At 37.4% G+C, this 14,956-nt stretch overlaps 1 protein-coding gene across 2 annotated transcripts in view; it reads left to right on the forward strand.

Annotated features, from left to right (window-relative positions):
- The window catches only part of OTOGL (otogelin like), a 151,909-nt gene that overhangs the window by 67,662 nt on the left and 69,291 nt on the right, over positions 1 to 14,956 (forward strand). The window contains exons 26-28 of one of the 2 annotated variants that reach the window (XM_024123011.2): positions 6,340 to 6,474; positions 12,019 to 12,168; positions 14,679 to 14,798. In XM_024123011.2, the coding sequence (XP_023978779.2) occupies positions 6,340 to 6,474; positions 12,019 to 12,168; positions 14,679 to 14,798 (405 nt within the window). The remainder of the gene's footprint in view (positions 1 to 6,339; positions 6,475 to 12,018; positions 12,169 to 14,678; positions 14,799 to 14,956) is intronic. The other variant, XM_028490315.2, reaches the window with a different exon arrangement.

Here is a 14,956-nt window from a genome sequence, read left to right on the forward strand (position 1 = left end):
TGTGTGTGTGTGGTACGCGGGCCTCTCACGGCCGTGGCCTCTCCCGTTGCGGAGCACAGGCTCCGGACGCACAGGCTCAGCGGCCATGGCTCACGGGCCCAGCCGCTCCGCGGCATGTGGGATCCTCCCGGACCGGGGCACGAACCCGCGTCCCCTGCATCGGCAGGCGGACTCTCAACCACTGTGCCACCAGGGAAGCCCCCTATCATCACTTTTAATTTTCTACTATATCCTTCTGTAAAAATGCATACATAATGTTCAGTCTCAGATTTTAATGAGACATGCCTACCTGTATATGAGAAGACATGTTGCAGGAAATGTTATTGCAACATTTGGATACCTAATTAAATATCTGGATTAAGATCTGTCTTTAGGGTTCATGTGGTAAAAATAAGATATAAAGAATATTAAAAGTCTAAAGCTTCAGGTTTTAGAATTGTGTATGCCTTTTTTTTAAACACCTTTATTGGAGTATAATTGCTTTACAATGGTGTGTTAGTTTCTGCTTTATAACAAAGTGAATCAGCTATACATATACATATATCCCCATATCTCCTCCCTCTTTCATCTCCCTCCCACCCTCCCTATCCCACCCCACTAGGTGGTCATGGAACACGGAGCTGATATCTCCCTGTGCTATGCAGCTGCTTCCCACTAGCTATCTATTTTACATTTGGTAGTGTATATATGTCCATGCCACTCTCTCACTTTGTCCCAGCTTACCCTTCCCCCTCCCCGTGTCCTCAAGTCCATTCTGTATGTCTGCATCTTTATTCCTGTCCTGCCCCTAGGTTCTTCAGAACCACTTTTTTTTTTAGATTCCATATAAATGTATTAGCATACGGTATTTGTTTTTCTCTCTCTGACTTAATTCACTCTGTATGACAGAACTCTAGGTCCATCCACCTCACTACAGATAACTCAATTTCGTTTCTTTTTTATGGCTGAGTAATATTCCATTGTGCAATGAACGTTGTGGTACATGCCTCTTTTTGAATTGTGGTTTTCTCAGGGTATATGCCCAGTAGTGGGATTGCTGGGTCATATGGTAATTCTATTTTTAGTTTTTTAAGGAACCTCCATATTGTTCTCCATAGTGGCTGTATCAATTTACATTCCCACCAACAGTGCAAGAGGGTTCCCTTTTCTCCACACCCTCTCCAGCATGACCAACGTATACTTGATAAGCCAAAAAATATTTTATTTGACCATGGAGTAATTATTTCATACCAAAGACAAATTAGTGATTAACCAATGAAACCTAATAGTCATGGTTTTGAAATATTATCATTACAGATAGTAAAGTTCTCAACACTTGGAGATTTTCTGCTGCAATTTTAATTAATTAATTTATTTTTTAAGATCAGAATTTCCTTTGAGAAGGATAGAATGGCTGCCAGCACCATTCATTTACTTGCTGCTTTTTCATAGGCAAGAATCACTTCTGTGAATATCATATTTAATTCCTTCTTCCTTGTCAAGCAGCTCTCTTTCCTCCCTGTCTTGATTACAAATTCCAGACTTTGTCATTTGTAACGCATTTTTATCTGGTAAAACCTATCATTTATTTTTTTGGGCCCTGTGAAGTATCTAGTAATCAAATTCATAAAAATTTCCCTTTTATTTGCCAATTGGACTTTTAAAAATTAATACTTACTCAGCTTTATCTGGAGAGTGTAATGTTACTTGACTCTGACATATTGAAGGAATTGTAAAGGTTTTTGTTTTTTTTTTAATCTCTGGATTGTGGAGCTTTTTTGTTTTTTTATGTGGACCATTTTTAAAGTCTTCACTGAATTTGTTACACTATCACTTCTGTTTTATGTTTTTTTTTGGCCACAAGGCTTGTGTGGTCTTACCTCCCTGACTAGGGATCAAACCTGCACCCTCTGCATTGAAAGGCAAAGTCTTAACCACTGGACCACCAGGGAAGTCCCTGGATTGTGGAGTTTTAAATGTAATCTGATTCCAGTGAATACTTACCCTATCTTTGTTGATGTTTATCAAACTTTAAAAATTCAAGTTCTCTGATATTTTATTCATTTTGGAGGCTGTTTATGCTACACTTTAAATAGCACAAGGAATATAGCACGTTATTTTTTAAGTGTGTTGAAGCAAATCTAGGACAAAGTTCATAATTGTATTTCCTGAGGTAAGACTTTTTTAAGAGTAAAAAGAGTTGAGAAACCAAACAGCAACTTGACCTGTGCTATAAGCTCAAAGAAAGAGAGGACACTGGATGTTTTCAGCAAAAGTGGGAAATTTAATATTCCAACTCCCGGATTTCAGAGCCAAACTCTACTTCCATTATCTATGACAGGCCCCTGTCACTGCTAGGTTTCTTCCTGTAACTTGTTCTAGATTAGGTTTTTCAACATTCTGTTCAGTTGATAGCTCAAATGTTTGGTGCTCTCCTTAAGTCTCTGAAAACCTTTCTAATTTCATCGCTCTCAAATTTTTATACCTTGTATCATATCATCATTTTTCATGTCAATATTTCTTGTGTGATTTCTATATGTCAGGCCCTATACTGAGAAGTGGAGGTACAGAATGTGCAAACATAGATATCAGTTTAGGGTCCTTTGAAACTTAGGCTGGTGGTGGAGAGTTATTAATCACCAAATCAGAAAATTCATATAAAATTGCCACTGTAAAAGTTAATGGTGACCTATGCAAAATCCAATTAAACCTTTTAAATGTTTATCTTCCTTTTTTGAAGTGGTTCTTGCTTTGTCTTCTCTGAGGTAACTCTACTGCTTCCGCGGGTCTTTGACCACTCCTCAGTCTCCTCTGGTGGCTTCTTTCTCCGAGAGTTTCTTAGAACACTGGGTCTCACAAGGTCCATATTTTCATGTCTGTCTCCTCTATAAAACTCTTAGTTGCTGGTAATCTCATAATATCTTGAAGGACAAACCCTGTATGCATTTATGTATGTACGTAGGTATGTATTTATCCATCCATCCATCCATCCATCTGTCCATCCATCCACAGGAAATGAAAACAGAGAGGAAAAGAAGTCAAAGGAAATCATTACACCCTATTTAGGCAAATGTAAAGATCTAGATAGAACTAGATAGAGCTTTCTCTGTCAAATAAGAGTAAAATGCAAATTAATGGCATAGTAATTGTACAATGGTATGGCACTTCAGGAAAAAAAGAAAGAGAGAGAGAGAGAGTGAAGAAAGAAGGAAAGAAAGAAGTAACATGTAAAAATTAGATGAAGATTTCACTCTGAATAAAATTTACTCCCCATAAAATAAAAATATTTTCTGCCTTCCAGAAGTTATGAAAGAGATGATGGAATTAACTAATAAGAATTTAAATGTATGTTAAGGGAATAAAAGTAAGTGAAAAAGGAAATGGTAAAATTAAGGAACAAATTAAAGCCCAAAACACATTATAGAGTTGCGATAATATGCATTTCTTTTAAAAAATGATAAGCATACCATCTTTTGTTTACCTTCCCTTCCTTTTGGTTCAAATGTGAGAGATAATCTAATTGTCTAGAGGTTTTTTTTTTTTTTTCCTGCATTAAAAAATCCCTTAGGGCTTACCTGGTGGCGCAGTGGTTGAGAGTCCGCCTGCCGATTCAGGGGACGCGGGTTCGTGCCCCGGTCCGGGAAGATCCCGCATGCCGCGGAGCGGCTGGGCCCGTGAGCCATGGCCGCTGAGCCTTCGCGTCCAGAGCCTGTGCTCTGCAATGGGAGAGGCCACAGCAGTGAGAGGCCTGCGTAAGGCAAAAAAAAAAAAAAAAAAAAAAAAAAAAAAAAGTCCCTTTTGGCCCATCAAAGAATGTGCTGCTTTGGGGCCATTCAGCTGTGGAACATAAACCATGGCTGCCTGAGGCTACTGTATCAGCAGGGACTTTCTGTGGGATAGTTACCATTAAAAGGGGCTGGGACCAAGACAGGTCTTAGACTGACATAGCAAGTAAAATAATGTACTACCTTGAGAGGTGCTGACATTTTATGTTTTGGATTCACTTGGGAGAATATTCTCTATCAGTGTTTTCAGTACCTGAGCATAAAGGGTTTGAGGAATCTATGTGGCACATTGCTGTTGACCTTTTTCCTCTAGCTTTGTGTTACTTACTGTGTTGCTTAGCAACTCTGTAGCATTATCTCCAAACCTAATATTAACTTGAAATATATATTAGAAATGGAAATTGGAGAAACGTGACTCTTAGGACTTGATAGTTTCAAGTTACTGTCAGCATAACATGATATTACCAGGCAGACGATACAATATAGAATATTTCTTGGCATTTCTGAACATGATATTACCAGGCAGACTATACAATATAGAATATTTCTTGGCATTTCTGAATTAATATAAAGACTAAAGCTAACATTGAGGCACTTTAATTAATAGTAATAGAAATGTAATGGCAATAGAAATCCTTTCAGCCAGCTTTTCACATCCCTTAATCTAAATAACTCTTTCCAAGAGGAAGAGGAAAACAAAACCTTGAATTATATATATATTTCTTCTTTGAAAATTGTTCATAAAGGCAGAAAAGTGTGGCATTATTTTTTGAGTAACATAATGCCGTAATCATCTTGATGACCCTTATTATTCTCCTTTTCAAAGTTTAGGCAATGCTTTGGAAAAGAATTGTTTAAGAAGCTTTTAAGAAAAACTTAAAAATTGTTTAAGAAAAAGCTCTTGGTTCCTATGAAGTAAGGAAAATTGGGTCACAGAGGGACAAATGAATTACTCTGTCAACAGCATTCATTGACAACCTATCCTCTAGGCATTATGTTATAGTAATTACTAATAAGACAGGAAGAATTTGGCCAAACCAAGAAATATATTGAGCTAGTGTTCATATTGTTGGTGATATAAAAAACTAAGTATGGAGAATTTACATCAAGACCTATATGATTTCCAAACATGTAAGGAATCTTCTCACTTTGAAAATAAACACTGACCCATATATCTAAAAATGAGGGGCTTCCCTGGTGGCGCAGTGGTTGCGCGTCCGCCTGCCGATGCAGGGGAACCGGGTTCGCGCCCTGGTCTGGGGGGATCCCACGTGCACGTGCCCCGGAGCGGCTGGGCCCGTGAGCCATGGCCGCTGGGCCTGCGCGTCCGGAGCCTGTGCTCCGCAGCGGGAGAGGCCGCAGCGGAGGGAGGCCCGCATACCACAAAAAAAAAAATAATAATAAAATAAAATAAAAATGAAAAGGATTCAGGAAATGTATGTGAGCCTTTGAAAATTGGAATTTGAGTTCAAAGAGAATTGTCACTTTCCTTTTGATGAAATTCCCACCTTCCACTAGGTAGTGGAAGGACTCAGGGCAGTGTGGCTTTAACTTTTGGGGCGATAAGGACCACTTCAAAAATTTGATGAAAATCATAGACTTTCTTCCTAGAAAAATACAGATACTCAAAAACAACATTTTACAATGAACTTCCAGAGTCTGTAGAACTATTGAAGCCCATCTATTAAACTGGGATAAAAAATAAAAACCCTGTTTCCAGAGAGAGAGTTCTTAGTGGATGGAGAGGGGAGTGGCTGAAGGAAAGTGAGGGTGAGGTAACTGGTGAAAAGGTTAGATTTAGAGTGTGTGGGACTAAATAATAGTCTCTGGAACTAAGGATTTCCTATAACCTACAAGTGAATTTTCTCCTCAACCATTACTAAACTCTTCCTAATTTCTCTGCAAGTGGCATTAAAAAAGAGGGTTTTGAACTCTGTCTCTGCCCTTGTTTAGCTAAGTGACTTTGGACATTCATTTAATCCCTCTTAACCTCTGTTTCTTAATCTGTGAAATGGAGATAATACATATTTCAAGAATTGTCATAAGAATTAAATAAGACAACGCATGTAAAGTTGGAAGGAAGCCCTCAAATGATATGCATCATTTTATTTACTAATACAGTGTAAAAGTTTTATATTTATTTCAATTTTATCTGGTAGGCAAATAATTATTTAGCCAGAAAACTGGCTTAAAATAAAACAAAAGATGTTGTCTAAGATGAAAATATTTCTTTTAAAATTCCCCTAAGTGACATGTCTTGTTGGGTATTTGATAAGAAGAAACGGGTTGATAAATTTGAGCTGTAATAATAAAATGGAAAAAAATCCTTGTTGGAACAACATTTTAACAGGAGATATTATAGATAAATGTTTAAAGATTGAGCTATCTTGGTATACTTTTATTAAATCCTTCACATTATTAGATCAAAATGATTTTTATTTTAGAGGTAAGTTGTATTTCAATTTCAATACAATTCATTGTAAATCTTGGACTTCTTTAAGATTTGTTAATGAAAAATAAGTAAAAATTATATATAATATACATTTGTATTAATATAATATTTTTGACATTTCAGAGTACCGATGATTCAGATATATCTGTCATTGGCCAGAACAAGAAATGCTTTGACAACGATATTGTTTGTTCTAAAAGTGTTTTGATTTCAGTTGGGGACACTGAAATTTACCTGAATGATACTCCTTACAAACAGGTTAGTGAATTATTTCTTGTAAATCATTTTAACTTGTCCTGAGGATACTGAAAATAAAACAGAAATATTTTGGGGTACTTTTCTTTATAAGTGGTTACTAGGTTTGAATTTTTTTCTTTGTCATTTTATGTAGCTTCAGTAAATCATACTTGATTTGTCTCTTTTGTTTATACTCCACTTCTGCATTTGCTGATTCTTTCCTTGTCACCTGTTACCTGGAGTACTTCAACATTCTCCAAGCTAGACACCTGACCTCCAGTCTTAGTTTTTCCCCTCTGATCCATCCTGCCACACTGCAGCCAGGGTGGTTTTCCTAAAATGGAAATGTAATCTCCTGACACCCTAGTGCTTCAAAACTTTCAAGTGATCTCCCATTGCCCTTACATTGCCTCACCAATCTGGCCGTTGCTGCCTCTCCTGCTGTACCTCTCATCACTTTCTGCTTCAAGCCCATGTTCCAGAAGTTGGAGCTTTTATCAGTTCTTCAAATGCTCTATATTCTTTCTCTCACCTCTGGTTCTTCATGAATGTCATTGCTCCTACCTGGATCAGCCTTTCCATTTAACTTTTTCTTATGTGATAAGTCTCATCTTATCTCCTTCAAGGAGTTCCTCCTCTTGCCCTCAAGCTCCCTGTCAGGACATGCATCACACTTTAGTGAAATTACTTGTGTGGTGGCAGTGGTCCCCAACCTTTTTGGCACCAGGGACTGGTTTTGGCACCAGGGACTGGACAATTTTTCCACGGACCGGGGTGTCGGGGGATGGTTTAGGGATGATTCAAGTGCATTACATTTATTGTGCACTTTATTTCTATTATTATTACATTGTAATATATAATGAAATAATTATACAACTCACCATAATACAGAATCACTGGGAGTCCTGAGCTTGTTTTCACTTGCCACTCACTGACAGGGTTTTGATATGAATCTGAAAGCAATTGATTTATTATGGTCTCTGTACAGTCAAACGTCTCTGCTAATGATAATCTGTACTTGCAGCCTCTTCCCAGCGCTAGCATCACTGCATCAGCTCCACCTCAGATCATCAGGCATTAGATTCTCATAAGGAGCATGCACCCTAGATCCCTCGCATGCGCAGTTCGCAGTAGGGCTCACGCTCCTATGAGACTCTAATGCTGCCGCTGATCTGACAGGAGGCGGAGCTCAGGTGATAATGCAAGTGATGGGGAGCGGCTGTAAATATAGATGAAGCTTCTCTCTCTCGCCCACTGCTCACCTCCTGCTGTGTGGCCTGGTTCCTAAGAGGCCACGGACCAGTACCAGTACAAGGCCTGAAGGTTGGGGACCCCTGTGTGGTGGTCTGTGTCTTTTCTATTTGTCTATGAGTTCTGTGAGAATTGAGACCGCTGTCTTATTTGTTCATTCTTGTATACTTGGAGCCTGTGCAGTTTGAAAGAATGAATAAAGTTCATTCATTCATTCATTCGATCATTCATTCATTTATTCATAATATCTACTTTGTACAAAGTTATGTGTTAATTACTGGGACTACAACAGTGAAAAGACACTCACTGTACTTGCTTTTAAGGAACTTATACTGAGGTGAGGGACACATTTCAAGTAAATGAGGCTGTGCAGTGTGGTATGCTATGATAGGAGTGTGTTTAGGAAAGCAGGAGAATCCCTAAGAAGAAGACCTAAGCCAACCTGGGATGTTCAGGGTAGTAGTGAAGAGCATAGACTGGGGTCAGTTAGTACTCACTTAGAACCTCTGTTCTGTCACCTGCTAACTGTGTCACTTTGGGTAACTTTATTTAACCCCTCCAAGCTGCAGCTTTCCTATTTGTAAATTTGGGATGATTATGAAATCTACTTCCTAAGTTCACATGAGGATTAAATGAAAGAATGAATTTCGGGAAATGGCTCTCCTCCTCTCCTTCACCCTCCTTATTTTTGAAGGCTCAGAAGACATGCTTTGGGGGAAATGATTTGAACTGAGTCTTAAAGGATGAGTAGGTATTAGGCAGGTGAAGAGAGAGAGTAGAAAGGCAATCAGTACAGAGGAACAGTCATGTTGAAAGGAACAGGGTTCAAAGATAAAATGGCACGTTTGGAGAACTGCAAGCAGTTTAGTTTGGTTGATGTGGATGGGGATAGTGGAGGGAGGGTGAGGCAAAGAAATTCAGGGAGGAGTGTCCAGATTGACTTTCATGCAGGAAGCTTGGGGACAAGGGCAGTAGACAAGGAGGCTGTGTAATATAATATTTGAACTTACTCTACAAGGAAGAAATTTTGGAATTAAGTGACATGATGTGACATATGGCCTTTATAAAGTGGCCTATTTTTGAGTTTTTAGAATAGCGTTTCTCAGTTTGGTTTGCAAAACTTCTGCATTAGAATCATCTAGAATATTTATTATAAGAGCTGGTTCCTGGACTCCACCTCAGGAATTAGAATGGCTGAAGTTGATGACAATCAATATTTCAATGGTTCCCCAAATTCTGCACACTAAAGTTTGAGAATCGGTGCCCTAGATCATAGCTCATGTCTCAGTAAGAAATGTTGAGACCAACCAGGCAGCAATCAAGATTTGAGCAAAACAGAGTTTGTACAAGTCATGCTAACATCTTTTTGAAGTAATTACTGCAGTTTGGTGTAGCCATCAACTGGATATTCATTTATAGGTGAAGGTTCTCTCTAAGAGAAAGGATGTGTTAAAAAAAGAAAAACTGAAGAGAAAGTAGTAAATGCTCTTATAAAGACTGTTTGACACATTTTTGAAGTGGTAATTGCAGCTCTGTGTAATGTTCATCTTCCAATTTTCACCTGAATGCAGGTGCTGATGAATCTCCTTCATATCAGTTGTGAAGTATAAAGTAAGATGAAGAAAAATCATGAAGATAGTTTGACCCTAACAAATCTCTGGCTAATATATTTTCTTGAGCATCAAAATTGAAAATAAGTACCATGTGTTTTATGGCAGATGGATTGCTCATTCAGGGGAAGGAAAAAAACCTGTTTTTTTTCAATAAATGTGCCACTCTAATTTTATCAAATATGTAGCATAGAAACGTTTTATGAGTTTAAGCTGTATTTTAAAACTTTTAATTCTCTGCTTTTTATAGCTTACTTTTCTAACATCACTAGAGTTTATTTAAAGTGCGGTAATTCTCCCCTGAAGGTGGAGGTCCAATTCATAATACCTCAACCTTATAAGGAGAAACATCTTTACTTCCTAATCTGAAAAGTAAGGAGTACACCATCTCCTTTTGACCATTGTTCTCTTGTAGCAAACTGCCTCGTCTAATAAAAATGCAGGATTTAGCTCTACAGGCAAATAGAGAGGATGTGCTTTTACATCAGGATAACTAATACAAAACCAACCTGAAGGAAGTCCAATAATCTTATCCAAAAATTTATTTTATGTTCCAGTGTCAACCAGTCTGAGGGAAGTTTAATAGGAAAATACATGAAAAAAGTATTTCATGGATTGAAAAGGAGCTATAAGCCGCGAACATTTCACTTACTTACTTTGATTATTGCTGTTCAGGCTGGAAGCTGAGAACTAAGAACAGGCCAGTGCAGGAAGGTGTTAAAAATATATGTTACCCTTGATCTATAAGCTGCAGATACTGCCATAAGCTTGACAAAGTGCATCCTTCTAGGAGCTAACATTCATGTAGGGGGGAAGACAGATAATAATGCCAAAGACAAATCAGATAATAGAAAGGTCCTGAAGAGTGTAATCAAAACGATAAAAATAGGTTCTATGGCAGACGGTGATACGGGGGCCTGGCAGCCTACACATTTTATGGACCTAGTGAAAAATGAAAATGTAGAGCCCTTGATCAAACAGGGAAAAAATTTTTCCTTTGTTTTTTAGTCTTTCTTTACCTGCCATGGTGTTTTTTCTTTATTATTTAATGCCTTGCTCACTTAGACACAGGGTACTTCCAGGTTGAGTGCAGACCCTCACAGATACTGAGGGCATTGCCCTATAACTCCAACTTGGCACTTGGAAGTAGAAGGAAATGAGGTTAGGTAGAGTCCATTAACAATTCATACTGTCCTATACAATATACCGAGCACTTATAAGTATGACCTTGATCTAGGAGACTGAAAACTCCTTATGGATGTGACTGAGTTTATTTAATTTGCCCTATGAAATATTTATAAAACTGTACACTCTAGTACAATGTTTCCAAACTATGCTTTTGTTCTTACTTGGGGGAGAAAAATAACCAAAGCACTTCATATCTCCTTCACAATTTTTATTTTGCGTCTGGTTAAATTTGTTTTATTTACTTTGACTTAACCATGTATTTTTAAAGTTATTATGTGAGTTAATTTCAATGTCAGATTCAGCATAATCTTTTTTTTTTTTTTTTTTTGTGGTACGCGGGCCTCGCACTGTTGTGGCCTCTCCCGTTGCGGAGCACAGTCTCCGGACGCGCAGGCCTAGCGGCCATGGCTCACGGGCCCAGCCGCTCCGCGGCATGTGGGATCCTCCCAGACCGGGGCGCGAACCCGGCTCCCCTGCATCGGCAGGCGGACGCGCAACCACTGCGCCACCAGGGAAGCCCCAGCATAATCTTTTATAGGGTATAGCCCTTGCCCATAAAAAACATTGCATATTCTCACTTTAGGTTAAAGGTACTCTAAATTTTCCCAGTGGGTTCCGTCTCTAGTTTCTCCCCACTATTATGCTTTCTAGCACACACATTATTTTCTTTTAATATACAAACATGGTCTGTCATTTTACTATTCAAAAGCTTTTATCGAGGACATTTTGCACATGGAATAACAGCCATTGATTGTGGGTGATGGGTAACTTGATGGCAAAGGGTCTCAGACTATGCTTGTTATGGAATCCATGCTGTAGCTCTCTGGTGCTCTCCTTAGTACTGAACAAATCTTAAACTTCCTGCCCCTAAGCCTTTATTCAACTGATTCCCTTTTCTTGGGATGATTTCTTCCTCATTCTGTTTTCCAGCCCTTTATATCTTCCTATCATGGCCTCTTACATATCAGTAATAGATGTTCCACCTCTTGCAAAGAGCCTTCCTAAGTTCCTTTTATGGAAATTCATCTCCCTGTCCTCCTTAACACCTCTTTCTCTCTATAGACACACAGACACACAGACACACACAGACACACACACACACTTTGTGCTTTTGTTTTTCAATTATTCAGGTAAAGTCATACATTTTTAGTACTCAATCATATTTATTCTCCATCAATATAGAATTTCTGGGTCAGCAGGTATATCCCCCTGATGTACTCTATGTCTACGCCTTGTTTGTGCTCTTCCCTATAACTGAAATACCTTTTTCCCTTTGCTTATTTAGCCATGTTGAGCCTATCTACCAGTTTGTATCTTGTTACCAATTTTATGATTTTCCTATTTTATGCACTTGTTCTGTCTTTCACTACAAAATTCAGGAAAGACAGGGCTAAGCAAAAACACTAGTACATAGATAATTATTGATGGATATTAATTAATGTTTACATTTTGGTGAGAAAACAAGAAATTCATTTTTTTCTTTATTATGCTTTTTCTTTTTTTTTTTTTTTTGAAGAAACGATCAGGTTTTTTTCTGGAAAATAAACCAACATACCAGCTTTGGAAGGCAGGGTACTACATGGTAGTATACTTTCCAGAGAAAGACATCACTATTCTTTGGGATAAAAAGACAACCATCCATATCAAAGTTGGACCACAGTGGAGGGTAAGTCAGCCTATTTGGTAGGTCAATCCAAATGAGATGAAAAACATGAAATTACATTTACCTTTTTGATGTTTTACAGAAATAAAATGATTGATGTTTTCCTTTAAGAAATTAGCTATATTTTCAGAATTACTAACTCAGACCCCAGAGAAGAACAACTTTACCAAGTGCTGTATACAGTTCTTTTTTACTTCAACCTTACAGTATCCAGTTTTCCAAAGTTACTTAGGTCAGGTTCTTTTTTTCCCATTCCCTGCAGCATGGTTATTTGATATGTTTGTAGTAGAGTTAGATTCATTTATTACAGTTTGCATTCCATCTTTTTCTCCATATTCTGGATATTTTTTAAGTTTACATACAGTAAAATTCTAAAAAAAAAGTAAAATAATTTACTTTTGTGGTCTGCAGTTTTATGGATTTTAACAAATGCATGGAGTTGTGTATCTGCCACCACAGTTCTAGATAGAACAGATCCATCAATTCCCAAATTTCTCACATGTTGCCTCTTTATTGTCAACTCCTTCCAACCATTGATCATTGGCAACCATTGATCTATTTTCCATCTGCATAGTTTTGCCTTTTCTGGATACAGTAGAAATGAAATCATGCAATCTATAGCCTTTGGGGTCTGGCTTCTTTGGCTTGGCAAAATACATTCAAGATTCATCCATATTGTTGAGTGAATTAATTGTTTGTTCCTATACACTAATAAGTGGTACTCTGTTGTATGGATGTACTAGTTTGTATTATCCATTAATGGTTGAAGATTCAATCTGGGTTGTTTACAATTTTTGTCAATTTTATTTTACATTGTTTTAATTATTGTTTACTGTTAAATATTGTAGTAGATATTATTAAATATTTTTATTATTTTAGATATTTAAAATTTTATTAAACATTTTAAATTTATATGTTAAGGTTGTTTTTGAAACATTGATATAGTTTTAAAAATCCACTTTATCTGAAATTGAAATTGAGACTCATGGATATAATCTGTGGCAAGTTAGGGAAAAATGGGGATAGTAATAACAAATTCTTATAAAACTGGAAAATTACATATTTTAAAATATTTTAAAATGTTATAAACTTAAGATATGATTGTATATTGAAGTCATTTTCTTTCAGCCCTAAGCAAAATAAAGCCCCAAAATCTATTCCTAGGTGTTTGCTTGCATCTTGCATTTCTTTGATGAAGATGAAGTAATTTAGTTACTGCCATACTTCTTCAGCTATGTTTTCTGCCATTGTCTACCATGTATCCTCCCTTCCTTACTTTTTGAAAACAAATTAACCATTTATTCTTCTACATCTTCCCTTACTTTTACTGCTGCCTTAAATTTGGGGGTGAGCAGTAGTGGAAGGTATTGTGGCTTCTGAGAGCAGAGGCACCGTGGTAAGCAGCGGCTGGGGCAGTTGCAGTCCCAAGGTTATTGTCAGCTTTGCTGGAGGCATGGGCAGCCAACTTTACCATTAACAGAGGGCTGCGCTCCATTCTTCAGTACATGAGGAGAGAGGTCAGTTTGTTTAATTTCAAAGCTTAAGGAGGATTTTCATTGCTTTTGGAATCTCATTCTTCCCTGTACTTTTAATCCACCTCCCTCCCCAAGAGAAAAGTTTCTCACATTATTCGAGAAAATGCAGTGGATATTGTTGATGTGGATAATCCATATGGCACTTGCAGTAACCACTGAATAACCCATAACAAACTTTATAAAAATTAGGTAAGATGTGGATTTCATTTATTGTGTCTCATGGTGGCATGATATATGAATACAGAGTTAACTTTTTCTTTAAAAGTTATGCTTTGAATGTTTTGGCGTTTCAAAGTACGACCTAAAGAAAGATAAATTATTTCTATGGTTTCAACATTTATAGTCTTAGAAAACCTTAAACATAACAGGAAGTGGGTCTTTCATCATTAAAATTACAATCTAGGGGCTTCCCTGGTGGCGCAGTGGTTGCGCGTCCGCCTGCCGATGCAGGGGAACCGGGTTCGCGCCCCAGTCTGGGAGGATCCCACATGCCGCGGAGCGGCTGGGCCCGTGAGCCATGGCCGCTGAGCCTGCGCATCCGGAGCCTGTGCTCCGCGACGGGAGAGGCCACAACAGAGGGAGGCCCGCATACCACAAAAAAAAAAAAAAATTACAATCTAACAATTTTACAATTACAGACATATACTGTAATGTTTGTATTATACTTGTACAAACACTGTAGTGTTTGTATTATACTTTTCCAAGTTACTTATATTATTAGTTATATCAATGCTAAGACAATGGTAAGTGTGAATAGATAAAATTTGGGGGATGGAAAAACATTTTTGAGAATCTAAAATAACTGTTAATTATAATTAAATAGACATGAAATTCCACCTTCTTGAAACATTTTTTAAATGGTTATTGTGGAAATTCTTAAAATGTCTATTTTAAATCTCTTGAAAATTTCAGTGAATGTTAGTCTTTAAATGTTAAAATGAATATAGAATATTTCATGATAACTTTCTTTTACTTTAGAACAAATTATCAGGATTATGTGGAAACTTTGACAAATGTACTTCAAATGATATGACCACATCCAATAACTTAGAAGTGAGAAATGCCCAGGTATTTGGAGATAGTTGGGCATTAGGACAGGTAAGTGGAATATATGTATTTTAGAAATAAACAAATATTTTTTGTTGTATTTATCCACTAAAACATTTTATCCTACAGAAAAATTTATTTAGGTAATATTATTTTATCTAATATTTGTGCAGTAATTCATAGTTGACAAACTCAAACTACTTTCACAT

Source organism: Physeter macrocephalus, chromosome 6 (genome assembly GCF_002837175.3).
Source record: "Physeter macrocephalus isolate SW-GA chromosome 6, ASM283717v5, whole genome shotgun sequence".
Classification (NCBI taxonomy): domain Eukaryota; kingdom Metazoa; phylum Chordata; class Mammalia; order Artiodactyla; family Physeteridae; genus Physeter; species Physeter macrocephalus.